We start from the raw sequence: 26,922 nt of genomic DNA on the forward strand, positions 1-26,922 counted from the left end.
ATCCATGCTTCCCTCGACCAATGAAATGTGCCCTGTGCCACTGGCTGCAACACAACCCCAAAGCATGATCGATCCACACCCATGCTTCAGAGTTGGAGACGTGTTCTTTTCCTGGAATTTGGCACCCTTTTTTCTCCAAACATACCTTTGCACATTGTGGCCAAAAAGTTCTATTTTGATTTCATCAGTCCACAGGACTTGTTTCCAAAATGCATCAGGCTTATTTAGATGTTCATTTGCAAACTTCAGAAGCTGAATTTTGTGGCTAGGACGCAGGAACGGTTTTCTTCTGATGACTCTCCCATGAAGGTCATATTTGTTCAGGTGTCGCTGCATAGTAGAACAGTGCACCACCACTCCAGGGTCTGCTAAATCTTTCTGAAGGTCTTTTGCAGTCAAACAGGGGTTTTTATTTGCCTTTCTAGCAATCCAACGAGCAGTTCTTTCAGAAAGTTTTCTTCATCTTCCAGACCTCACCTTGATCTCCACTGTTTCTGTTAACTGCCATTTCTTAATAACATTGCAATCTGAGGAAACGGCTACCTGAAAACACTTTGCTACGTTCTTGTAGCCTTCTCCTGCTTTGTGAGCATCAATTATTTTATTATTCAGAATGTGATGGAGTTGCTTAGAGGAGCCCATGGCTGTTGATTTCCGGGACAAGTTTGAAGAGTCAGAGAATTTATACAGCTTTGAAATCTGCATCATCTGACCTTTCCTAACGAAGAATTTGAACAAGCCACAGCTCAATAAGCTAATTAAGGTCTGGAACCTTGGTAAAAGTTACCTGAGAACTCAAATGTATTGGGGTGCCCAAACTTTCGCATGGTGTTCCTTTTCTTTTTTTCACTCTCCAATTGTGCAAAACAAAAATAATACACAAATCTTGCAGAAAATGCTGAAAAGAAATGTCTCGTCTTTACCTTTATGCCTTTTGTGATCAGTTCATCTTCTGCTCACTTAACTATTCACAGTAACAGACATTTTCAGTCAGGGTGCCCAAACTTTTGCATGCCACTGTATACCGTGGGCTGCTGAGGTCAGTGTAAAGACCTCACTGAAACCAACAGGGTTGGTTTCCTGCAGCAGAACTTGAAAAATGTGACAAATGATATCTTGAAACTTGGTATATAGTTGGTATATCGGGCGGGGGATATAGATGTCTTCTTGTTTGTATTTTTTGGGGTTTTGTTTTCGAGTAGAGTTTTTATTTCGTCCTTGGTTGATTCAGTAACACGCTCCGCCATTTCGTTTTTCTCTACTCACAGTATGTGTTGATATCCTAGTAGTAGAGTAGCCAATCAGAACGCGTGATTGCTCATATCCAGTGAATGTGGATAGAATATATATCCACCCTATTTTTTTTCCATACAAACTTTGTTACAGATTTCTATTTTATGACTGCTCAGTACAAAAACATTTTAGAGTTCCAAACATTCATTTCATTTTCCAGCACAAAATTAAATGTTACAGGGAAAAAAAAAATTGTTCGTACAGTGGGGCAAAAAAGTATTTAGTCAGTCACCAATTGTGCAAGTTCTCCCACTAAAAAAGATGAGAGAGGCCTGTAATTTTCATCATAGGTATACAGTGGTGCTTGAAAGTTTGTGAACCCTTTAGAATTTTCTATATTTCTGCATAAATATGACCTAAAACATCATCAGATTTTCACACAAGTCCGAAAAGTAGATGAAGAGAACCCAGTTAAAAACACATGAGACAAAAATATTATAGTTGGTCATTTATTTATTGAGGAAAATGATCCAATATTACATATCTGTGAGTGGCAAAAGTATGTGAACCTTTGCTTTCAGTATCTGGTGTGACCCCCTTGTGCAGCAACAACTGCAAGTGAACGTTTCCAGTAACTGTTGATCAGTCCTGCACACTGGCTTGAAGGAATTTTAGCTCATTCCTCCATACAGAACAGCTTCAACTCTGGGATGTTGGTGGATTTCCTCACATTAACTACTCGCTTCAGGTCCTTCCACAGCATTTCGATTGGATTAAGGTCAGGACTTTGACTTGGCCATTCCAAAACATTAACTTTATTCTTCTTTAACCATTCTTTGGTAGAACGACTTATGTGCTTAGGGTCATTGTCTTGCTGCATGACCCACCTTCTCTTGAGGTTCAGTTCATGGACAGATGTCCTGACATTTTCCTTTAGAATTCGCTGGTATAATTCAGAATTCATTGTTCCATCAATGATGGCAAGCCGTCCTGGCCCAGATGCAGCAAAACAGGCCCAAACCATGATACTACCACCACCATGTTTCACAGATGGGATAAGGTTCTTATGCTGGAATTAAGTGTTTTCCTTTCTCCAAATATAACGCTTACCATTTAAACCAAAAAGTTCTATTTTGGTCTCATCCATCCACAAAACATTTTTCCAATAGCCTCCTGGCTTGTCCACATGATCTTTAGCAAACTGCAGATGAGCAGCAATGTTCTTTTTAGAGAGCAATGGTTTTCTCCTTGCAACCCTGCCATGCACACCATTGTTGTTCAGTGTTCTCCTGATGGTGGACTCATGAACATTAACATTAGCCAATGTGAGAGAGGCCTTCAGTTGCTTAGAAGTTACCCTGGGGTCCTTTGTGATCTCACCACCTATTACATGCCTTGCTCTTGGAGTGATCTTTGTTGGTCGACCACTCCGGGGGGTGGGGACAATGGTCTTGAATTTACTCTATTTGTACACAATCTGTCTGACTGTGGATTGGTGGAGTCCAAACTCTTTAGAGATGGTTTTGTAACCTTTTCTAGCCTGATGAGCATCAACAATGCTTTTTCTGAGGTCCTCAGAAATCTCCTTTGTTTGTGCCATGATACACTTCCACAAACATATGTTGTGAAGATCAGACTTTGATAGATCCCTTTTCTTTAAATAAAACAGGGTGCCCACTCACACCTGATTGTCATCCCATTGATTGAAAACACCTGACTCTAATTTCACCGTCAAATTAACTGCTTATCCTAGACGTTCACATACTTTTGCCACTCACAGATATGTAATATTGGATCATTTTCCTCAATAAATAAATGACCAAGTACAATATTTTTGTCTCATTTGTTTAACTGGGTTCTCTTTATCTACTTTTAGGACTTGTGTGAAAATCTGATGTTGTTTTAGGTCATATTTATGCAGAAATATAGAAAATTCTAAAGGGTTCACAAACTTTCAAGCACCACTGTACCTCAACTATGAGAGACAGAATGAGAAAAAAAAATCCAGAAAATCACATTGTCTGATTTTTAAAGAATTTATTTGCAAATTATGGTGGAAAATAAGTATTTGGTCAATAACAAAAGTTCATCTCAATACTTTGTTATATACCCTTTGTTGGCAATGACAGAGGTCAAACGTTTTCTGTAAGTCTTCACAAGGTTTTCACACACTGTTGCTGGTATTTTGGCCCATTCCTCCATGCAGATCTCCTCTAGAGCAGTGATGTTTTGGGGCTGTTGCTGAGCAACACGGACTTTCAACTCCCTCCAAAGATTTTCTATGGGGTTGAGATCTGGAGACTGGCTAGGCCACTCCAGGACCTTGAAATGCTTCTTACGAAGCCACTCCTTCGTTGCCCGGGTGGTGTGTTTGGGATCATTGTCATGCTGAAAGACCCAGCCATGTTTCATCTTCAATGCCCTTGCTGATGGAAGGAGGTTTTCACTCAAAATCTCACGATACATGGCCCCATTCATTCTTTCCTTTACACGGATCAGTCGTCCTGGTCCCTTTGCAGAAAAACAGCCCCAAAGCATGATGTTTCCACCCCCATGCTTCACAGTAGGTATGGTGTTCTTTGGATGCAACTCAGCATTCTTTCTCCTCCAAACACGACAAGTTGAGTTTTTACCAAAAAGTTCTATTTTGGTTTCATCTGACCATATGACATTCTCCCAATCCTCTTCTGGATCATCCAAATGCTCTCTAGCAAACTTCAGATGGGCCTGGACATGTACTGGCTTAAGCAGCGGGACACGTCTGGCACTGCAGGATTTGAGTCCCTGGTGGCGTAGTGTGTTACTGATGGTAGCCTTTGTTACTTTGGTTCCAGCTCTCTGCAGGTCATTCACTAGGTCCCCCCGTGTGGTTCTGGGATTTTTGCTCACCGTTCTTGTGATCATTTTGACCCCACGGGGTGAGATCTTGCGTGGAGCCCCAGATCGAGGGAGATTATCAGTGGTTTTGTATGTCTTCCATTTTCTAATAATTGCTCCCACAGTTGATTTCTTCACACCAAGCTGCTTACCTATTGCAGATTCAGTCTTCCCAGCCTGGTGCAGGTCTACAATTTTGTTTCTGGTGTCCTTTGACAGCTCTTTGGTCTTGGCCATAGTGGAGTTTGGAGTGTGACTGTTTGAGGTTGTGGACAGGTGTCTTTTATACTGATAATGAGTTCAAACAGGTGCCATTAATACAGGTAACGAGTGGAGGACAGAGGAGCCTCTTAAAGAAGTTGTTACAGGTCTGTGAGAGCCAGAAATCTTGCTTGTTTGTAGGTGACCAAATACTTATTTTACCGAGGAATTTACCAATTAATTCATTAAAAATCCTACAATGTGATTTCCTGGATTCTTTCCCCCCATTTTGTCTCTCATAGTTGAAGTGTGCCTATGATGAAAATTACAGGCCTCTCTCATCTTTTTAAGTGGGAGAACTTGCACAATTGGTGGCTGACTAAATACTTTTTTGCCCCACTGTATCTGAGCAGTGTATTCCATAAGAGCGCACGTTTCAGATTAAAAAAGAAAACATAATGAAGGCTGCTGGGTTTTGGTGCAAAATGAAGAAGCGAGTGTGACAGTCAAAGTGTCCAGAAGAACTGTGGCTGGTTCTGGAAGATGCTCAGTAAAACCTACAGATCATTTCCGCATAAAACTGCACTCACTGTACCTCAGACTGCTATTGTTTTTTTTAAAGCGAAGGGTCGTCTGATACCAAATACTGACTTTGTTTCATTTATTATGGCTTACTGTTTACAGTAGTAAGACATTTTTTGTCGACAGCATTTCTTTACATGTGCCTAAGACTTTTGCACAGTCCTGTCGATATATAAAAGTGTGTATACTTGGTATCGAGGATCGTCAGAATGCACAGCGATGGCCACGTCCCCCAGCATGGTCTCAGGACGAGTGGTCGATACAGAAACCTCTCCTTCTAACAAAGACAACAAAAGCAAGAAACTCAGGACCAACTGCAAAATGAATCTGAACTCCAGAAAGTGAATATAAAACGCTCACTCTGTCCCTCTATCGGGTAGGCGAACGTAACCATGGTCCCAAATTCGACTTTTCGCTGGTAGCCAGGAACAGACAGAAGAGTCCGGCCTGATAACTGCTTCGAGTCGACCTACACACAGGGACATCACGTACATCAGGCTTCAGCTTCAGTGGAAGGAAAAATTCCCTCCGACTTTTAAAACGTGGATAAACGATGTCATGCATTATTTGATATCAGATAATCTATAAGACGATGTGCTTTAACGTTTGATACCATATACAACCTTTGTGTCTTCTATAGAAAAGAAATTTTACTTCTACTTGTTCATTTTCTTTTTTGTACCTCGATATCGGAGATGGCCGACTCTAACGCGCAGCTCCAGTTGACCAGGCTTTCAGAGCGATAGATCAGCCCTGAATCACACATCCTCACAAAAGCCTCCGTCACGGCATTACTGAAATTCTGCAGGACAAATAAAGGGATCAAAAATGACTGAAAAGCATCACAGTGCACAGAGCGTCGCGTGGACAAAACGTCAGGGACGGCTAGACACTGAAATGCTTGTTGTGAGGCTCAGGTGCTATACAGCTGTGCAAAAAAAAAAAATTAAAACTCATACAATACACTAACATTCAAAAGTTTGGGGTCACCCAGACAATTTTGTGTTTTCCATGAAAAGTCACACTTTTATTTCCCACCATAAGTTGTAAAATGAATAGAAAATATAGTCAAGACACTTTTCTGGCCATTTTGAGCATTTAATCGACCCCACAAATGTGATGCTCCAGAAACTCAATCTGCTCAAAGGAAGGTCAGTTTTATAGCTTCTCTAAAGAGCTCAACTGTTTTCAGCTGTGCTAACATGATTGTACAAGGGTTTTCTAATCATCCATTAGCCTTCTGAGGCAATGAGCAAACACATTGTACCATTAGAACACTGGAGTGAGAGTTGCTGGAAATGGGCCTCTATACACCTATGGAGATATTGCACCAAAAACCACACATTTGCAGCTAGAATAGTCATTTACCACATTAGCAATGTATAGAGTGGATTTCTGATTAGTTTAAAGTGATCTTCATTGAAAAGAACAGTGCTTTTCTTTCAAAAATAAGGACATTTCAAAGTGACCCCAAACTTTTGAACGGTAGTGTATAAGCGGGAAGGAGAAGAGGAAAGACGGGGAAAGAGATTATTGACAAATGCAATATACAGGATATACAAAATATGCAGAATATATTCAGGAAGTGAGATATATAGATAAAGTGCAGATGCTTGCCGTAGGCAGTGGGATATGTGCAGTCACAAGATGTGAGCAAGAGTCCAAGAGGTGGTAAAATAAATAGTAGGTGTGTGCAGGACAAAGCAGCATTAAAAACTATTAAATTAGATGTAGTCGTAGCCTATGTATAGTGTGTATAATATACACCGATCAGCCATAATATTATGACCACTGACAGGTGAAGAAGTGAATAACGTTGATTATCTCATTCCAATGGCATCGGTCAATCAAGAGGTGGGATGTATTAGGCAGCAAAAGGAGAACAGTCAGTTCTCGAAGTTGATGTGTTGGAAGCAGGAAAAATGGGCGAGTGTAAGGATCTGAGCGACTTTGACAAGGGCCACATTGTGATGGCGAGATGACTGGGTCCGAACATCTCCAAAATGGCACATCTTGTGGGATGTTCCTGGTGTACAGTGGTTAGTACTGAACAAAAGTGGTCCAAGGAAGGACAACTGGTGACAGAAAGGTGTCAGAATTAACTTGTTCAGCAGTTTGTGCTATAGTAGCTCCTTTGTGGGATTGGACCGTATGGGCAAGCCTTCGTGCCACAATGACCCTGTTGCAGGTTCACCGGTTGTCCTTGCTTGGACCACTTTTGTTCGGTACTAACCAGTGCACACCAGGAACACCCCACAAGATGTACCATTTTGGAGATACTCAGACCCAGTCATCTCACCATCACAATTTGTCAAAGTCACTCAGATCCTTACGCTTCCAACACATCAACTTCAAAAACTGACTGTTCTCCTTTTGCTGCCTAATATATCCCACCTCTTGATTGACAAGTACCACTGTAATGAGATAATCAATGTTCTTCACCTGTCAGTGTGTTTAATGTTATGGCTGACTGGTATATATGATCAATACTTCGTATAGAGACAATACTTCGTCCTGAAAGGCAAGAAAGTGTTAATAATGTCCTTAGAAATATCGCAACAAGGCCAAAAGTGACAGAAACACATGACGAGATTGTCCATGAGTGTCCACAATGTAAGCACAATGTCAGATCACAGCTAGCTAAATGGTAAAGCGAGCATTACAAGGAACACTCTTTCTCTCTCTCTCTGTAGTACTTATCAACAAGATGACTAATTTTAAAGCGCTCTTACAGTGGAATAGCTTTTGGCCTTGAAAAAAAACAACAACACACCATCGGAACCTCCTAGTCGTCCTTAATCTTCACATTGTGCTCATTTCCAAAAATAATTCCATCAATCAAAATCCAATATGATTATCAACAGAGATAAAACTGTGTCCTGTTTGGACACTGACCGAGAAGACTAACATGTTTACAATTCTTAAATGTGCTTATTCATTATACGAACTCATAGAAGTCTATATAAAAGGAATAAAACGTAACACCATACAGGTCCCTGTGAACGATTTGTTGCGATAGAAATGAAAATGTTTTAGACCAAGCGTATTAATAATGAATAATAAACCTGCGATTTGACGTGCAGTCGGAACTACAGTCAGAACTGCTGTTATAGAAAATTAATCGACACCTTCTGCATACATGTCAACCTTTGGTCAATCAAACCTGTGTAACCAACCTCCAAAATCCGTATTTCCCTTATAAAATCCGTATAAGATGCAAATTAAAATAATTTACCTAAAATTTGAATGATAATTAACAATGATATATCCCATTTACTTTTTATTCAATATTAATAACAATGAACCTTCAGAATGAATACAAAGCTCCACTGTTCGACAAAAACACAAAGTGTCACTCTAATGTTCTGAATTGTACTCCATGACAGCTTTTTTAGCACTGTGCACCAATACCTCACGAGGCTGCATGTCACAGCAAGTGTCTGTGTTGATCTTGCCGGAGTGCCCATTCAGAATCTTTTCAGTCGCTAGTGAAAGTCGCTCAGGTGGAAATACGCTTTTCAAACAAAATGTTACTTCCCGGTTGTCGGGATTCTCGCAATGCGGTGTGCGCATGATCAAAAGTGGAACGAAGTCTCGCTACCACAAGATAACACGCGATTTCATAAGACTCTTTACTGGCTGTTTGTGCTTTCTGTGGTGTGCAGTACGTTTGTAAATGTTATGCGCTCTTTTATCATCGTGGGAATTGATTATAGCTCTAAATAAATATTGAAGTTTTTTTAAAGAATCCGTATAACTTTATTTGTATGCCTGTATACTACGTTTATTGAATCAAATCCGTATAAAATACGGACATTCCGTATAGGTTGACATGTATGCTTCTGAACCAATCAGATTCTAGGAAATTTGAGCACCAGGTCTCGGCGAGGTACGAGAGGCATGTGTCATGTCATGTCGTGTGTTACCGTGTCCATGGTGAAACAAGCCCTGCTCCAGTCCAGTGAAGCTCCGAGTTTCTTTAACTGTCGATAAATCTCATCTCCTTTCCTGAAACACAAAAACGACCCACGGAAAACTCTTGTGTCTTGCACTAAAAAGTAAATCTATGCACAAACACAGTACAGTGGTGCTTGAAAGTTTGCGAACCCTTTAGAATTTTCTATATTTCTGCATAAATATGACCTAAAACATCATCAGATTTTCACACAAGTCCTAAAAGTAGATAAAGAGAACCCAGTTAAACAAATGAGACAAAAATATTATACTTGCTCATTTATTTATTGAGGAAAATTATCCAATATGACATATCTGTGAGTGGCAAAAGTATGTGAACCTCTAGGATTAGCAGTTAATTTGAAGGTGAAATTAGAGTCAGGTGTTTTCAATCAATGGGATGACAATCAGGTGTGAGTGGGCACCCTGTTTTATTTAAAGAACAGGGATCTATCAAAGTCTGATCTTCACAACACATGTTTGTGGAAGTGTATCATGGCACAAACAAAGGAGATTTCTGAGGACCTCAGAAAAAGCGTTGTTGATGCTCATCAGGCTGGAAAAGGTTACAAAACCATCTCTAAAGAGTTTGGACTCCACCAATCCACAGTCAGACAGATTGTGTACAAATGGAGGAAATTCAAGACCATTGTTACCCTCCCCAGGAGTGGTCCACCAACAAAGATCACTCCAAGAGCAAGGCGTGTAATAGTTGGCGAGGTCACAAAGGACCCCAGGGTAACTTCTAAGCAACTGAAGGCCTCTCTCACATTGGCTAATGTTAATGTTCATGAGTCCACCATCAGGAGAACACTGAACAACAATGGTGTGCATGAGAGGGTTGCAAGGAGAAAGCCACTGCTCTCCAAAAAGAACATTGCTGCTCATCTGCAGTTTGTTAAAGATCACGTGGACAAGCCAGAAGGCTATTAGAAAAATGTTTTGTGGACGGATGAGACCAAAATAGAACTTTTTGGTTGAAATGAGAAGCGTTATGTTTGGAGAAAGGAAAACACTGCATTCCAGCATAAGAACCTTATCCCATCTGTGAAACATGGTGGTGGTAGTATCATGGTTTGGGCCTGTTTTGCTGCATCTGGGCCAGGACGGCTTGCCATAATTGATGGAACAATGAATTCTGAATTATACCAGCAAATTCTAAAGGAAAATGTCAGGACATCTGTCCATGAACTGAATCTCAAGAGAAGGTGGGTCATGCAGCAAGACAACGACCCTAAGCACACAAGTCGTTCTACCAAAGAATGGTTAAAGAAGAATAAAGTTAATGTTTTGGAATGGCCAAGTCAAAGTCCTGACCTTAATCCAATGGAAATGTTGTGGAAGGACCTGAAGCGAGCAGTTCATGTGAGGAAACCCACCAACATCCCAGAGTTGAAGCTGTTCTGTACGGAGAAACAGGCTAAAATTCCTCCAAGCCGGTGTACAGGACTGATCAACAGTTACCGCAAATGTTTAGTTGCAGTTATTGCTGCACAAGGGGGTCACACCAGATACTGAAAGCAAACTCACAGATATGTAATATTGGATCGTTTTCCTCAATAAATAAATGACCAAGTATAATATTTTTGTCTCATTTGTTTAACTGGGTTCTCTTTATCTACTTTTAGGACTTGTGTAAAAATCTGATGATGTTTTAGGTCATATTTATGCAGAAATATAGAAAATTCTAAAGGGTTCACAAACTTTCAAGCACCACTGTACATAATGTAAACATCTACTCTAAGGAACACACTGTGAGACTCACTCGTTTTTCCATCTCCACACCTCTTGCAGGAATTCCTCTCGACCGTAGTCCTGCCGCCGCTTTCCCTGCTCCTGGAACAGCCTCCTCTCAACCACAGACTGACAGAAACACACAAAATCATTCTTTACTGAGTTAAATCGACGATACAAAACACTCACCGGCCACTTTATTACAAACGCCTAGACATCCACCTGCTGTTTTATGCGGTTCTCTAATCGGCCGATCCCTTGACAGCAGCACGATGCATGATACGAATCAAGAGCTTCAGTTAATGTTCACAACGTTCAAACATCAGAATGGGAAAAATTGTGATCACAAAGTGTGACTTTCTTTCACTATGGCATGGGTGTTGGTTTGAGCCCCATGGTTTGAGTATTTCAGAAACTGCTGATCTCCTGGGGTTTTCACACACAACTGTCTTTGCACAGAATGGTGCGAAAAACAAAAAACATTGAGTGTTGGTGGAAATGCCTTGTCGATAAGAGAGGTCAGAGGAAAATGGCCAGATTGGTTTGAGCTTTTTTTTTGCCAGGAAGGATATAGTAACTCTCAGCAACTCTTTACAACCGTGGTGAGCAGAAAAGCATGCAACAGCAGAAGAACACATTGGGTTCCACTCCTCTCAGCCGAGAACAAGTTCCTATTAAAGCGGCCGGTGAGTGTGAGTGTATATATGAGACAAGCTCTGAAGGAAGATACCTGTGTTGCGATCCCAGCGTGATCACAGCCCGGCACCCACAGCACTCTGTAGCCTTGCATTCGCCGCCTAAAGAAGCATGAGGAGGAGATTACTGTACATCAGATGTCTTTGATGCTTTAATGATCCGAAACTACCCTTTATTTACAGCACATTTTACACCACAGCACTACTGAAGTCTCGTACACGATTAGTCAGAAAGGTGTTGATTGGTTAATTTTTTACAGTGGGACAGCGGTGAACATAACCTGCCTTCTGTAACTCAAATAATCCCAGTTTTTGGCTCAGCTTTTAGCCTGTACGTGTTTAACAGAGTTCGAGTGCGTTTAAAGCGTATACGCAGAGCCGTGGCCTCACTTTCGTTTATAAATGCCTCGAGACCTCAAGAATGGCACAGGAATAGTTTTAAGCGTTAACAATAAATCTCAACTCATCTCATTATCTGTAGCTGCTTTATCCTGTTCTACAGGGCCACAGGCGAGCTGGAGCCTATCCCAGCTGACTACGGGCGAAAGGCGGGGTACACCCTGGACAAGTCGCCAGGTCATCACAGGGCTGACACATAGACACAGACAACCATTCACACTCACATTCACACCTACGCTCAATTTAGAGTCACCAGTTAACCTAACCTGCATGTTTTTGGACTGTGGGGGAAACCGGAGCACCCAGAGGAAACCCACGCGGACACGGGGAGAACATGCAAACTCTGCACAGAAAGGCCCTCGCTGGCCACGGGGCTCGAACCCGGACCTTCTTGCTGTGAGGCGACAGCGCTAACCACTACACCACCGTGCCGCCCCAACAATAAATCTAATATAGTAATTTTTACAATTACAGTGATTTATATAGGTAGCGGTCTGAGTGAATGACCTTGACGTCTGTAACGTCACAACAGAAAGTCTATCGGTCTCATCGACATTTCCGCTATACTAAAACACAGAGCTGACTGCAACTCCAATCCTCCATTTTGAGCTAATTTATCGCCATGCCATGGAGATGTGTTGCTGGCAGTGCAGCAACACAACAGAAGGCGGATTTACGTTGCATTCATGGCCCAAGAATGTTCAAACTGCAAAGACTTGGACACGTTTTGCGAGAAGTTCACGGGCACATTGGGCGCCTACAAAGTGGTCTCTCCTCTGCTCTGCACATTTTACTGAAGACTCGTACAAGACCTCTGATCTGTTGAGGAGCGTTGGCTATAAGCCCGTATTGAAAGAGGACGTAGTATCAATAATTAAAGAAAAAGAAAACTACAAGAAAAGTATTTATTTTATTTATTTAAAAAGCAAAGTTCAGTTGCACCAGTCCTCCCAGAGTGTGAGCCGAGGGTTGTTGCTAAAACCTGGGATGGAACGGGACGTGACATATCGCTCAGGCAGTGACCTCCCCACGGTTGTTGCTAAAACCCAGGACGGGACGGGACATATCGCTCAGGCAGTGACCTCCCCACAGTTGTTGCTAAAACCGGTGACGTCCTGTTCGGTCCCGGGTTTTAGTAATTGCCTGAGCCGAGCAGTAATGGCGGAGTACTCCGCATGGACAAAATAGAGAATAAGTGGAGCAGCCGTTTGATTTCTAAACTGGAAATTGCTGCCATCTCACCCTTACGTGGAAGAAGCGAATGAACAAACAACTGAAAGTCAGATTGTTTCAAAACAATCGGCCACAAGATCGGCCTTCAAGAAGTGAGAACACAGACGGGTTACGCTCCGACTCTCATTTGGATAAAAAACAACAAACACGTTGTTTACCTGCATTTAGATTAATACATGTAACTTGTATTGTGTGTTTAAGTTAGCGGTATGAGATTATTTAATTTGCTTCAGAATGTGATTGTCTCAGTTCATCTGATTATTTAATTAGCCTTTTACGTTTTATCAGTGAAAATGCATGCATGTACATGTATGTTGCATAAGTTATAACACCCATCCTGTTTTAATGAGAGTCAACCAACAATCAATAAAGTCAAATCAGTCTTAGCTGAGCGAGTCGGTAACGGTATTTCTTACTTTCACCATAAATTTTTATTTATATGACTTTGGTCTATAGCTGTCAAGGGCCTCGGTCTTAAAACCGGTTACCGCAGTGACATCACGCACTCAGGGCTGGCTGGCTCAGCAGGGCAGCTCCAATGCCAACTTTGCGGTCGATTTTAACTCTCAAATATATATATTTTTTATTCCAATTTATGCAGCATACAAGAATCAAGGATGGCAATACTATCCACTCAGAAATTTATTTAAAAATAAAGGTTCTGCGTATCTGCTTTAAGAATGTAAGATGGTCATTGGCGTGCCAGCGTCAGGTAGCGATTCCACAGTCATGATGTGGCACCACTGCATACTGACTCTGTAAGTGCAACGTTACATAACCTCAGTTCATGATGTAATCCTCTGTTGCCAAACAGTCTAGAGCGCTCTCCAGGAAAGGAAAAGATTTTGCAACGTCGGTTCGAATCCTGGCATCGATGTATTTCTGAGCGGGCTATTGTAACGTCTATCTCCCAATCAGACAAAGGCTGAGCTCAGACCCGCACAGGTCTCTTGTATAATAATGTAGGCTACTCGTTTTCATTCGTTATCGTTTCTATAGTAGCAAGACATTCACAGGTATTCGTCTGGTGGAGTAAAGAGGTGATGAAAATCAGATTAAAAAACACGTTATTTAACAAAGAAAAGCATAGGATTATTGATATGGTGACGCTTTCATCAAGGAGATGACTGCGTTTTAAGATTTAACATGCACTCTCAGAAAATAAAGTTCATTACTGTACCTTGAGGGGTACAATGGCTTGTCAGTGGATCAGTACCCTCTAAGGTACTCATTTGTACTCTATATACTGCTTGGGAACATATACAGTGCCTTGCAAAAGTATTCATCCCCCTTGGTGTTTGTCCTGTTTTGGAGGGTTTGCACCATTTGAATCACACAACATGCCTACCACTTTAAAGGTGCATGTTTTTTTTTTTTATTGTGACACAAACAATAATTAAGATGAAAAAACCCCCCACAGAAATCTGGAGTGTGCATAAGTATTCGCGCCCCCCTCGTATTACGAAACCCCTAAATAAGAGCTGGTCCAACCAATTCACTTCATCAGTCACATAATTAGTTGATTAAGATCCGCCTGTGTGCAGTCAAAGTGTCACATGATCTGTCACATGATGTCTGTATAAATCAACCTGTTCTGGAAGGACCCTGACTCTGCAACACTACTTAGCAAGTGACATGAGAACCAAGGAGCCTCCAAACAGGTCAGAGACAAAGTTGTGGAGAAGTACAGATCAGGGTTGGGTTATAAAAAATATCCCAAACTTTGAATATCCCAGGGAGCACCATTAAATCCAGTATAGCACAATGAAAAGAAAATGGCACCACTACAAACCTGACAAGAGAAGGCCCCGCCCACCAAAACTCGCAGACCGGGCAAGGAGGGCATTAATCAGAGATGCAACAAAGACACCAATGATAACGCTGAAGGAGCTGCAAAGATCCACAGCGGAGATGGGAGTATCTGTCCATAGGAACACTTTAAGCCATATACTCCACAGAGTGGGCGGGGCTTTATGGAAGAGTGGCCAGAAAAAAGTCATTGCTTAAAAAATCACGTTTGGAGTTTGCCCAACAGCATGTGGCAAACTTCCCAAACAAATGGAAGAAGATTCTCTGGTCAAATGAGACTAAAAATGGATCTTTTTGGCCATCATGGGAAACGCCATGTGTAGCGCAAACCCAACACCCTGAGAACACCATTCGTACAGTGAAGCATGGTGGTGGCAGCATCATGCTGTGGGGATGTTTTTCATCTGCAGGGACAGGAAAGCTGGTCAGGACTGAAGGAAAGATGGATGGCACTAAATACAGGGCAATTCTGGAGAAAAACCTGTTTGAGTCAGTCAGAGGTTTGAGACTGGGACAAAAGTTCACGGTCTAGCAGGACAATGACCCTAAACATACTGCTAAAGCTACACTGGAATGGTTTAAAGGGAAACATTTAAATGTCTTGGAATGGCCTAGTCAAAGCCCACACCGCAATCCAGTTGAGAATCTGTGGCGTAACTTGAAGGTTGCTGTACACCAACGCAACTTGAAGGAGTTGGAGCAGTTCTGCCTTGAGGAATGGGCAAAAATCCCACTGGCTGGATGTGCTAAGCTAATATAGATATACCCCAAGAGACTTGCAGCTGTAATTGCAGCAAAAGGTGGCTCTACTTTGGGGGTGAATACCTATACACACTCGAGATGAAAAAAAAAAACAGAAATCTAATTGTTTGTGTCAAGGTAAAAAAAAAAACACCTTTAAAGTTGTAGGCATGTTGTGGAAATCAAATGGTGCTAACCCTCCAAAAATCCATTTTAATTCCAGCTTGTAATGTGACAAAACAGGGCAAACACCAAGGGGGATGAATACTTTTGCAAGGCACTGTATGTACCTTTTTGAACCTAAAAAAGTACACAGTTACCTTGAGGTCCAATAATGAGCCATAAGGGCTAAACATTAGTGTAGATTGTAGCTTGGGGGACAGAAATGAACTCCTACTGTACCCCATTTCTGACAGTGTGGAAGGAGTCTCCAGTGTTCCAGTCAGTCGGTTCCCTCTGATGGGATTTTGAGCTTCTTGGTAATACGACAAGCTTTTTTTTTCTTCTTATTCATTTCAAAAGAGAGGCTGTTGATGGAGTGACTGTTTATTGCTGCTAAATCTAACTCACAACAGGAACTACTTTGTCTCTTCACCATCATGAAATAAACCTATAAACGGATCATCACGTGTTGTTTGTTCATAAATCACATGAAATGGCACTTGAAGGAAGTTTGATGTAGTATAACAGAAATCAGATGGACATAACCCAGTATTCACCAGCGAGCCAAAGCGTCCTCAATTGCCACTGTCAGAGCGTGGCCGAGGTGCAGCGTGCCCGTCACATTCGGTGGAGGGATACACAGGGAGAAATATTTATCCACAGCTTGTGGCATCTCACTCTAGGAAAAGTCAAGAAAAGATGCAAAATATTATATATTTTATCTACAGTGGTGCTTGAAAGTGTGTGAACCCTTTAGAATTTTCTATATTTCTGCATAAATATGACCTAAAACATCATCAGATTTTCACCCGAGTCCTAAAAGTAGATAAAGAGAACCCAGTTAAACAAATGAGACAAAAATATTATACTTGGTCATTTATTTATTGAGGGAAATGATCCAATATGACATATCTGTGAGAGGCAAAAGTATGTGAACCTTTGTTTTCAGTATCTGGTGTGACCCCCTTTGTGCAGCAATAACTGCAACTAAACGTTTCCGGTAACTGTTGATCAGTCCTGCACACCGGCTTGGAGGAATTTTAGCCCGTTCCTCTGTACAGAACAGCTTCAACTCTGGGATGTTGGTGGGTTTCCTCACATGAACTGCTCGCTTCAGGTCCTTCCACAACATTTCCACTGGATTAAGGTCAGGACTTTGACTTGGCCATTCCAAAACATTAACTTTATTCTTCTTTAACCATTCTTTGGTAGAATGACTTGTGTGCTTAGGGTCGTTGTCTTGCTGCATAACCCACCTTCTCTTGAGATTCAGCTCATGGACAGATGTCCTGACATTTTCCTCTAGAATTTGCTGGTATAATTCCGAATTCATTGTTCCAGCAAGCCGTCCTGGCCCAGATGCAGCAAAACAGGCCCAAACCATGATACTACCACCACCATGTTTCACAGATGGGATAAGGTTCTTATGCTGGAATGCAGGGTTTTCCTTTCTCCAAACATAACACTTCTCATTTCAACCAAAAAGTTCTATTTTGGTCTCATCCATCCACAAAACATTTTTCCAATAGCCTTCTGGTGGGTCCACATGATCTTTAGCAAACTGCAGATGAACAGCAATGTTCTTTTTGGAGAGCAGTGGCTTTCTCCTTGCAACCCTGCCATGCACACCATTGTTGTTCAGTGTTCTCCTGATGGTGGACTCATGAACATTAACATTAGCCAATGTGAGAGAGGCCTTCAGTTGCTTAGAAGTTACCCTGGGGTCCTTCGTGACCTCGCCGACTATTACATGCTTTGCTCTTGGAGTGATCTTTGTTGGTGGACCACTCCTGGGGAGGGTAACAATGGTCTTGAATTTCCTCCATTTGTACACAATCTGTCTGACTGTGGATGGGTGGAGTCCAAACTCTTTAGAGATGGTTTTGTAACCTTTTCCAGCCTGATGAGCATCAACAACGCTTTTTCTGCGGTCCTCAGAAATCTCCTTTGTTCGTGCTATGATACACTTCCACAAACATGTGTTGTGAAGATCAGACTTTGATAGATCCCTGTTCTTTAAATAAAACAGGGTGCCCACTCACACCTGATTGTCATCCCATTGATTGAAAACACCTGACTCTAATTTCACCGTCAAATTAACTGCTAATCCTAGAGGTTCACATACTTTTGCCACTCACAGATATGTAATATTGGATCATTTTCTTCAATAAATAAATGACCAAGTATAATATTTTTGTCTCGTTTGTTTAACTGGGTTCTCTTTATCTACTTTTAGGACTTGTGTGAAAATCTGATGACGTTTTCGGTCATATTTATGCAGAAATATAGAAAATTCTAAAAGGGTTCACAAACTTTCAAGCACCACCATATATATAAGATGTAAATACATCCCTGCATCCTTCTTTTCTGAACACAGATACAGACCAAACCGAACATGAACCCTGATTCTCATTTCCAGATCTGCAGTAAAGTCTTGGATTTCTGGCTGATGAAGCTGATATTAGTCAGTCAGAGTGAGTGAGTGCTTACATGCTTCTCAGGGCTGAAGAACCCCTGCTGTTCCCACCACTGATACCAGCACGACTCCACATATTCTGGGCTATAGGACTGCGGGAGGGGCAGAGTGGTATCTGAGGGAGAATGAGAAAAAGACGACGAAATGGTCGGCAAAAGTCTGCATTATTATTTTCGATATTCATCAAATATACCATGCAGTTGAAATGAAGGGTTCTCTGCGGTGACTGGAGCAGCCCTGAAGAAAATAGTACGACGCCAGTCACCAAAGAGTCGTTATTAGTCATAATTTCAACCAGTGCCTCTCAGTGCATGGTATATTAGATTTATATCCCTCATCAAAAAATTCCAAACTAAAAGTGTTAACGTTTAACTTTCATCCATGAGATTGAATCTTGGCATAAACTCACTGAAGGCAGCCATGTTTGTTGTTTACGTCAGAGCGACCTTCAACCTGCGCATGTGCAACGTACCATGCTATGCTGCTGTTTTTTTATTTCTTTATTTTTTAAATAACCTCAATGAGGCTGTTGCTCATGCCGCCCACTGTTGCTGTGTGCGAGTTTGAAATTCAATCAGTCCTGTTGTCGGAGTAGCGATTTTCGTGAAATTGCATACCATATGACCCCTGTGTAGCCACATCCACAGCAGGTGGCGCCACCTGGTGAACAACTCTTGTTGCAATATGTCTTTAGAGTCTTCTGGGTGAGTTTCAGTGAAAATGTCCTAGCAGTTTACGAAGAGTAGCGTTTAATGTGACGAGTCACCCAAAGATTTCAGACACCCATAAAATCATAAATATGACAGGTGGCGCCACCGTCTTGACAACTTTTATACATACCAACCTGAAGAACGTTCAGTATGAGTTTGATCGAAATCCGATCAATCATGTAGGAGGATTGTAGCAATTTTTGTAAATTTTGGACAGACGACAACGATGGAGGACATGTGATCGCATAAGGTCATCCAACCTGGCCTGCAGCCGCATGAGCTAAAAACTTTATTTATTTATTTGCCGTTCGATCGCCTGCCTCGCCAGGCATGATCATGATACGTAGATCTACACACAGAAATGCTCACGGAGCCACAGCTGTGACTTGAGTTGGTTACTCAACTGTTATTGTTGGGATCTGAAAAAGAGACCAAGCAGTACTGTATGTAAAAACAATTACTAACTCACAAAATCAGAAAAGCTGTTAAAGGAACAGTCCACCGTACTTCCATAATGAAATATGCTCTTATCTGAATTGAGACGAGCTGCTCCGTACCTCTCCGAGCTTTGCGCGACCTCCCAGTCAGTCAGACGCAGTCAGACGCGCTGTCACTCCTGTTAGCAATGTAGCTAGGCTCAGCATGGCCAATGGTATTTTTTGGGGCTGTAGTTAGATGCGACCAAACTCTTCCACGTTTTTCCTGTTTACATAGGTTTATATGACCAGTGACATGAAACAAGTTCAGTTACACAAATTGAAACGTAGCGATTTTCTATGCTATGGAAAGTCCGCACTATAATGACAGGCGTACTAAAAATACCAAAAAAATACCATTGGCCATGCTGAGCCTAGCTACATTGCTAACAGGAGTGACAGCGCGTCTGACTGCGTCTGACTGACTGGGAGGTCGCGCAAAGCTCGGAGAGGTACGGAGCAGCTCGTCTCAATTCAGATAAGAGCATATTTCATTATGGAAGTACGGTGGACTGTTCCTTTAAAACTATTGATCTGTGTGGTTATTTTAATGTGTTCGGTTGACAATCTCCCTGGTTGAAATGTTAATGTTTTTGTTTCGATTGTATTAATGACTTCTAGTTTTGTCTGTCTTTATTGTAAAAAATAAAAATAAAGGATATGGTGCGAGTCAGTCATGGTATATCCTGGATATACCATGAACTGATATCACAATTTCAAGCTATACGGCTGACTCGAGTCTTTTTTTTTTTTACAATAAAAGATTCGAGTCGGCCGTATAGCCTGAAATTGTGACGTCAGTTCATGGTATATCCAAGATATACCATGACTGACTCGCACCACATCCTTTATTTTTTAGTTTTTAACATTTTTAAACATTCCCTGCGCGGGAATTTTTTGATGAGGGATATAAACACATATTCAACTTGTCCTACATACAGTAATAATAATAATAATAATAATAATAATAACAGCCCGTACCTTTCTTCTCTCCAGGCAAGAATGCAGCAGTGTATGTTATCTTTTCTTTTTCTGACCATTTCATGCCAACACTGTCAACATCCTATGAATGTCAGATAACAGTATATAAATACAGTGCTGAGCGTAAATGAGTGCACCCCCTTTGAAAAGTAACATTTTAAACAATATCTCAATGAACACAAACAATTTCCAAAATGTTGAAAAGACAAAGTTTAATATAACATCTGTTTAACTTATAACGTGAAAGTAAGGTTAATAATATAACTTAGATTACACATTTTTCAATTTACTCAAATTAGGGTGGTGCAAAAATGAGTACACCCCACAACAAAAACTACTACATCTAGTACTTTGTATGGCCTCCATGATTTTTAATGACAGCACCAAGTCTTCTAGGCATGGAATGAACAAGTTGGCGACATTTTGCAACATCAATCTTTTTCCATTCTTCAGCAACGACCTCTTTTAGTGACTGGATGCTGGATGGAGAGCGATGCTCAACTCATCTCTTCAGAATTCCCCACAGGAAATAATTTCTTTACACCACAAAGGTGAAGGCTACAAGAAGATCAGCAAAGCTTTACTTATCACTCAGAATACTGTAGCAAAAGTGGTACAAAAATTTAAGAAAGATGGAACTGCAACCATCTCACAGAGACGTCCAGGTCGTCCACGGAAGTTAACACCTCGACAGGAGCGTCTTCTGATGAGAAGGGTTGAAGAAAATCGGCATGCAAGTTCACTGCAGTTATCTAAAGAAGTAGAAAGCCAAACTGGGGCGACTATTTCCCGTGACACAATACGGCGTACACTGCAGGGGAATGGCATGCATGGATGCCGTCCACGAAAGAAGCCTCTCCTAAAGCCCAGGCACAAAAAAGCCCGCCTAGAGTTTGCCAGGGCCCATGCTGACAAAAATGAAGACTACTGGGACTCTATACTCTGGAGTGATGAGACCAAGATAAATGTTTTTGGAACTGATGGCTTCAAAACTGTATGGCGTCGCAAAGGTGAGGAATACAAAGAAAACTGCCTGGTGCCTACAGTGAAACATGGTGGTGGCAGTGTCCTTATGTGGGGCTGCATGAGTGCTGCTGGTGTCGGGGAGCTGCATTTCATTGATGGCATCATGAATTCACAGATGTATTGCTCTATACTGAAAGAGAAGATGCTACCATCACTCCGTGCCCTTGGTCGTCGTGCACTTTTCCAACATGACTAAACACACATCTAAGGCCACTGTTGGATTTCTGAAGAAGAACAGGGTGAAAGTGATTCAGTGGCCAAGTACGTCTCCTGATCTGAACCCAATCAAACACCTATGGGGAATTCTGAAGAGACAAGTTGAGCATCGCTCTCCATCCAGCATCCAGTCACTAAAAGAGGTCGTTGTTGAAGAATGGAAAAAGATTGATGTTGCAAAATGTCGCCAGCTTGTTCATTCCATGCCTAGAAGACTTGGTGCCGTCATTAAAAATCATGGAGGCCATACAAAGTACTAGATGGAGTAGTTTTTGTTGTGGGGTGTACTCATTTTTGCACCATCCTAATTTGAGTAAAACTGAAAAATGTGTAATCTAAGTTTATATTATTAACCTTACTTTCCCGTTATAAGTTAAACAGATGTTATATTAAACTTTGTCTTTTCAACATTTTGGAAATTGTTTGTGTTCATTGAGATGTTTAAAATGTTACTTTTCAAAGGGGGTGCACTCATTTACGCTGAGCACTGCGTGTTCTTGTGCAAACAGCCGCAAATAAAATGTCATGAACTGAATAGCTAACATTCTAAGTCACCCACGCTGCTTTGTATGGCCGTCTCTCTCTTTCTTTTCCGCTTGGCCTTTTCAGACTGAGACCTAAGAGACTGTAAGGGCTGTGATGAAGATGAGGAGGAAAGTCGAGAGCAGAGTTTTCGTCTCCATGTACTCCACACTCCATACCCTGGTCTGGAACATCTGCCCCAGGTGTGTCTCCACATGACCTAAAGGTACAGAGAAGGAAAGAAATGCAATCAGGATTTCAGCAGGATCATTGGAGCTTTTTTTCTGAGTCACCTCAAGGAGACAGCTATAACAATTCAAAGACCGATTATATTTATCCGTGTTCGAAGATCACCGGTGCAGCCGAGGTTCGATTCACAGTCAGGGAACGGTTTCTCGTATCTCGAGACATGGAACGTTGGTACAGTGAGTAGAGTAGCATTGCTACCTAACGTCTCCAGGGTCCTCGGTTCGATCCTGAGCTCGGATTAACGTCAGTGTGCCATCTCTGCGCATGTTCTCTACACATCCACATGCATTTCCTCAAAACAAAAAGCACATGCTAGTTGGATTTGCTAAGATAAAAAACTCCTCGTGTATAAACGTTTGCGCGCATGATGCCCCATTTAGGGTGTATTCCTGATTTATGCCCAGTGTTCCCAGTACACGCTCAAGAATCGCAGCTACTCTGAGCAGAATAAAGCAGTTTTTATATGATTTAAGACTCTATCAGTAATAAGAAAGAAGTTCATTCATCTCATCTCATTATCTCTAGCCGCTTTATCCTGTTCTACAGGGTCGCAGGCAAGCTGGAGCCTATCCCAGCTGACTATGGGTGAAAGGCGGGGTACACCCTGGACAAGTCGCCAGGTCATCACAGGGCTGACACATAGACACAGACAACCATTCACACTCACATTCACACCTACGGCCAATTTAGAGTCACCAGTTAACCTAACCTGCATGTCTTTGGACTGTGGGGGAAACCGGAGCACCCGGAGGAAACCCACGCGGACACGGGGAGAACATGCAAACTCCACACAGAAAGGCCCTCGCCGGCCACGGGGCTCGAACCCGGACCTTCTTGCTGTGAGGCAACAGCGCTAACCACTACATCACTGTGCCGCCCGTCCTGAGGGTCTCTTTTCTCCATTTTGGGACCGTTTTCCTACCTCTTCAGGTAAACAGTACGGCCCTACGGAAACAGGAAACAGTCGAACGCGAGGAGCTTTAACTAACTATGGAACTGCGTCACAACAAGATGGCGGCGTGCAGAAAACATCGTGACTCTGTATCGACCTCGGAATGTTTTGAGTCACAGGATGTAATTTGTGGTTGACATTCGCGAACAGAGCCGTGACACAAAGGACGAATAAATTATATCTTTTCTCTGTTACTCCTTTTGTGTTGTCATTTCTTTCTCTGCAAGATCAAAACATTAGGTGTATAACTCCATACTCGCTACCGTGGACTCGAGCCCATGCATTCTAAGGCTAAGATAGCTAAGTGATTTAAGATAGCTAGAATGATTTAGTTATGTGTCTAGAAAAATGACATCATCTAACCTTGCTCTATCTTGCAATTGCACTCACTATGTAGGCTTTCCTGCATAGTTAGTTCAAAATGCCGCAGCAAGAGTCCTTACTAGAACTAGAAAATATGACCACATCATGCCTGTCTTATCCACACTGCATTGGCGCCCAATCAAATTTCATATTGATTATAAAATACTACTATTGACCTTTAAAGCACTAAATGCTCTCGCACCACAGTACCTGAGTGAACTTCTGGTCCTCTATGACCCGCCATGCCTACTTAGATCAAAAGGTGCAGGCTATCTGCTGGTACCTCGTATAGTGAAGGCTACATCAGGGGGGCAGAGCCTTTTCTTACAAAGCCCCACTGTTATGGAACAGCCTTCCAAGTAATGTTCGGGAATCAGACACAGTCTCAGCATTTAAGTCTAGGCTGAAAACATATCTGTTTAGTCAAGCCTTTTGTTAATGGTGTTTATGAGGTAAAGGTGTAGATCTGGAGGGTCCTCAGACATAGAGTGTTTTGGTAAACTGGGATGTATGGATGCTGTCAGTCCCCACTCGCTTGCTCACTCGAGTTTGTTGACGGTGTAGTGGCTGCTGCTTTATGTCCCGGGGCTCCCTCATGCCTGTGTTACCTTCTGGCTCTCTCCTTTTAGTTATGCTGTCATAGTTAGTTCCCGGAGTCCCTGCTTGTACTCGGTGCAATATGTATACTGTTCCTACTTATTCAGGTGACATTGGGCATACCTAACCACCTGTGTTTTCTTTCCCTCTCCCCCCCCCCCAAATCTGTCCCTCTGAGTTACATGGAGTCAACAGGAAATCTTTTGGTGGAGAGGGTGGAGACCTCGACTGGCTATCGTAGCCTGCAGGGAATCGGCCGTCAGACATTCTGTCGCATGTCCCAGACCCGGTGAAATGTAACTGAATTGTCTTGGCCAGCCCTAAGGGTCCCATCTGCATCTCATCATTGCTGAGGAGTGTGCTCCCATCACCCAATCAAGCATCCAGCCAGAGCAGGTCATGATATTTTTTACCATATTAACATGCCATTGTTGTGTGTTATGCCTGATGTAAAGACTCTCGTCTCTGCGAGCCTACCACACAGATTTAATACTTGTCATTTTTAGGGCATACCTAACAACCTGTGTTTTCTTTCTCTCCCCCCAATCTGTCCCTCTGAGTTACATGTTGATCCTGGGATTGAGATGCTGGCCTCTTCTGCCCCTCGGACCTGCTTGGTCCATCCTGGTGCCCTGTGTCTGGTCGGAGTTTTATCGCCCCACTCCTGTGAAGGACGGCCCCATGAGGACAGTTGAGGGTTATACCTGTTAAAACTGTTAATATTATAGTCAGGCTGTCTGTTGTTGCCCAAATGAGGATGGGTTCCCTTTTGAGTCTGGTTCCTCTCGAGGTTTCTTCCTCATGTCGTCTGAGGGAGTTTTTCCTTGCCACCATCGCCACAGGCTTACTCATTGGGGATAGATTAGGGATAAAATTAGCTCATGTTTTAAGTCGTTCAAATTCTGTAAAGCTGCTTTGCGACAATGTTTATTGTTAAAAGCGCTATACAAATAAACTTGATTTGATTTGATTTCCTTTTCTTTTCTTTGCTGCTGGCTTTTAGCTGATGCGAGAGCCAAGTTCGTCATGTCGTTAAAAGGAGCTCAGACGCCCCACGGTGGTCACGTGATATTGTTGCTCACTTGCTTCAGCGATCTCTGGAATCATAAAACGCGGGACGCTTTTTATCTCGGCAAAACCTTTACACACAGGATAAAGGTGTGTGCAGCAGCGAAACATCAACAGAACATTTTGCACAGCATTCAACTTCGCACTCAGCACCTTTCAGTTCAGGTCAGTCGGTCAGGTTCAATGCCTGAACTGATAATCACATCATCAGTTTTCTTTGGCGAATCAGACACAAGGTACGCCACCACTCTTGCCAGAGCGGTTGGGGTTAGTTGCCTTGCTGTAGGGCACTTAAGCCAGTCCTGGGAATCAAACCAGCAACCTTTTGGTCCCAAAGCTGTTTCTCTAACTGTTAGGCCCTGGAAAACATCATGACTCTGTAGTGTGTTTTGAGTTGCAGGATGTAATTTGTGGTTGACATTTGCAAACAGATCCGTGAAACAAAAGACGAATAAATTATATCTCTTCTCAGCACCTTTAAGGCATCTTTGGTCGGCAGCATTTCTTTGCAAGACTTTTGCACAGCGCTGTATAAAAACATTTCATATCATATCTTCTTCTTCGTTTGGCTGCTCCCGATTAGGGGTCGCCACAGCGGCGCTTTCGTCTCCATTGCTCCCTGTCTCTACCACACCTGCCACTTTCATGTCCTCTCTCACCACATCCATGTACAGTCCCCTCCAAAAGTATTGGAACGGCAAGGTCAATTCCTTTGGTTTTTTTTGTACACTGAAGACATTTGGGTTTCAGATCAAAAGATGAATATGAGACAAAAGTTCAGAATTCCAGCTTTTATTTCATGGTATTTACATCTAGATGTGTTAAACAACTCAGGACAGAGCACCTTTTCTTTGAACCCACCCACTTTTCAAGTGAGCAAAAGTATTGGAACATGTGACTGATGGGTGTTTCTAGTTGCTCAGGTGTTGCCTTTTAGATTGATTGCTGAAACTTTAAATAGTTCTTGTTTTTGGCTTTGGGTTTCACCTGTGAAAACTGTATTTGCTGCTAAGCAAACATGAAGACCAGAGAGCTGTCAATGGGAGAAAAGCAAACCATTTTGAAGCTGAGAGAAGAGGGAAAATCGATCAGAGCTATTGCACAAACATTGGGCATAGCTAGTACAACAATTTGGAATGTACTGAAAAAGAAAGAAACTACTGGTGTACTGAGCAACAAACATCGAACAGGTCGGCCAAGGGTAACAACAGCAGTTGATGACAGAAACATTGTGAGAGCTGTGAAGAAACACCCAAAGACAACAGTCAGTGACATCACTGCCAAACTCCACAGGGCAGGGGTGAAGGTATCACAATCCACTGTTCGAAGAAGACTTCGAGAGAAGAAATATAGAGGCCATACCACAAGATGCAAACCACTCATCAGCAAAAAGAATCAGAAGGCTAGATTGGATTTTGCAAAGAAGTACAGAGATCAGCCACAAAAGTTTTGGGACAAAGTTTTATGGACTGATGAGACCAAGATTAACCTCTACCAAAGTGATGGAAAGGTCAAAGTATGGAGAAAGAAAGGATCTGCTTATGATCCAAAACATACAAGCTCATCTGTGAAGCATGGTGGAGGTAATGTCATGGCTTGGGCTTGCATGGCTGCTTCTGGAACGGGCTCACTAGTCTTTATTGATGATGTAACTCATGATGGTAGC

General features: G+C 42.1%; 1 protein-coding gene across 1 annotated transcript in view; it reads right to left on the bottom strand.

The window, feature by feature from the left end:
* The window catches only part of vars2 (valyl-tRNA synthetase 2, mitochondrial), a 64,670-nt gene that overhangs the window by 34,573 nt on the left and 3,175 nt on the right, over positions 1–26,922 (bottom strand). Inside the window, 10 exon segments of the mRNA XM_060904674.1 lie at positions 5,082–5,170; positions 5,254–5,362; positions 5,576–5,695; positions 8,820–8,901; positions 10,613–10,710; positions 11,312–11,378; positions 16,178–16,299; positions 18,111–18,211; positions 20,264–20,345; positions 22,065–22,247. Of these exon segments, the coding sequence (XP_060760657.1) occupies positions 5,082–5,170; positions 5,254–5,362; positions 5,576–5,695; positions 8,820–8,901; positions 10,613–10,710; positions 11,312–11,378; positions 16,178–16,299; positions 18,111–18,211; positions 20,264–20,345; positions 22,065–22,244 (1,050 nt within the window). The 5' untranslated portion in view covers positions 22,245–22,247.

The sequence above is a fragment of the Neoarius graeffei genome, chromosome 22, assembly GCF_027579695.1.
Source record: "Neoarius graeffei isolate fNeoGra1 chromosome 22, fNeoGra1.pri, whole genome shotgun sequence".
In the NCBI taxonomy this organism is placed as follows: domain Eukaryota; kingdom Metazoa; phylum Chordata; class Actinopteri; order Siluriformes; family Ariidae; genus Neoarius; species Neoarius graeffei.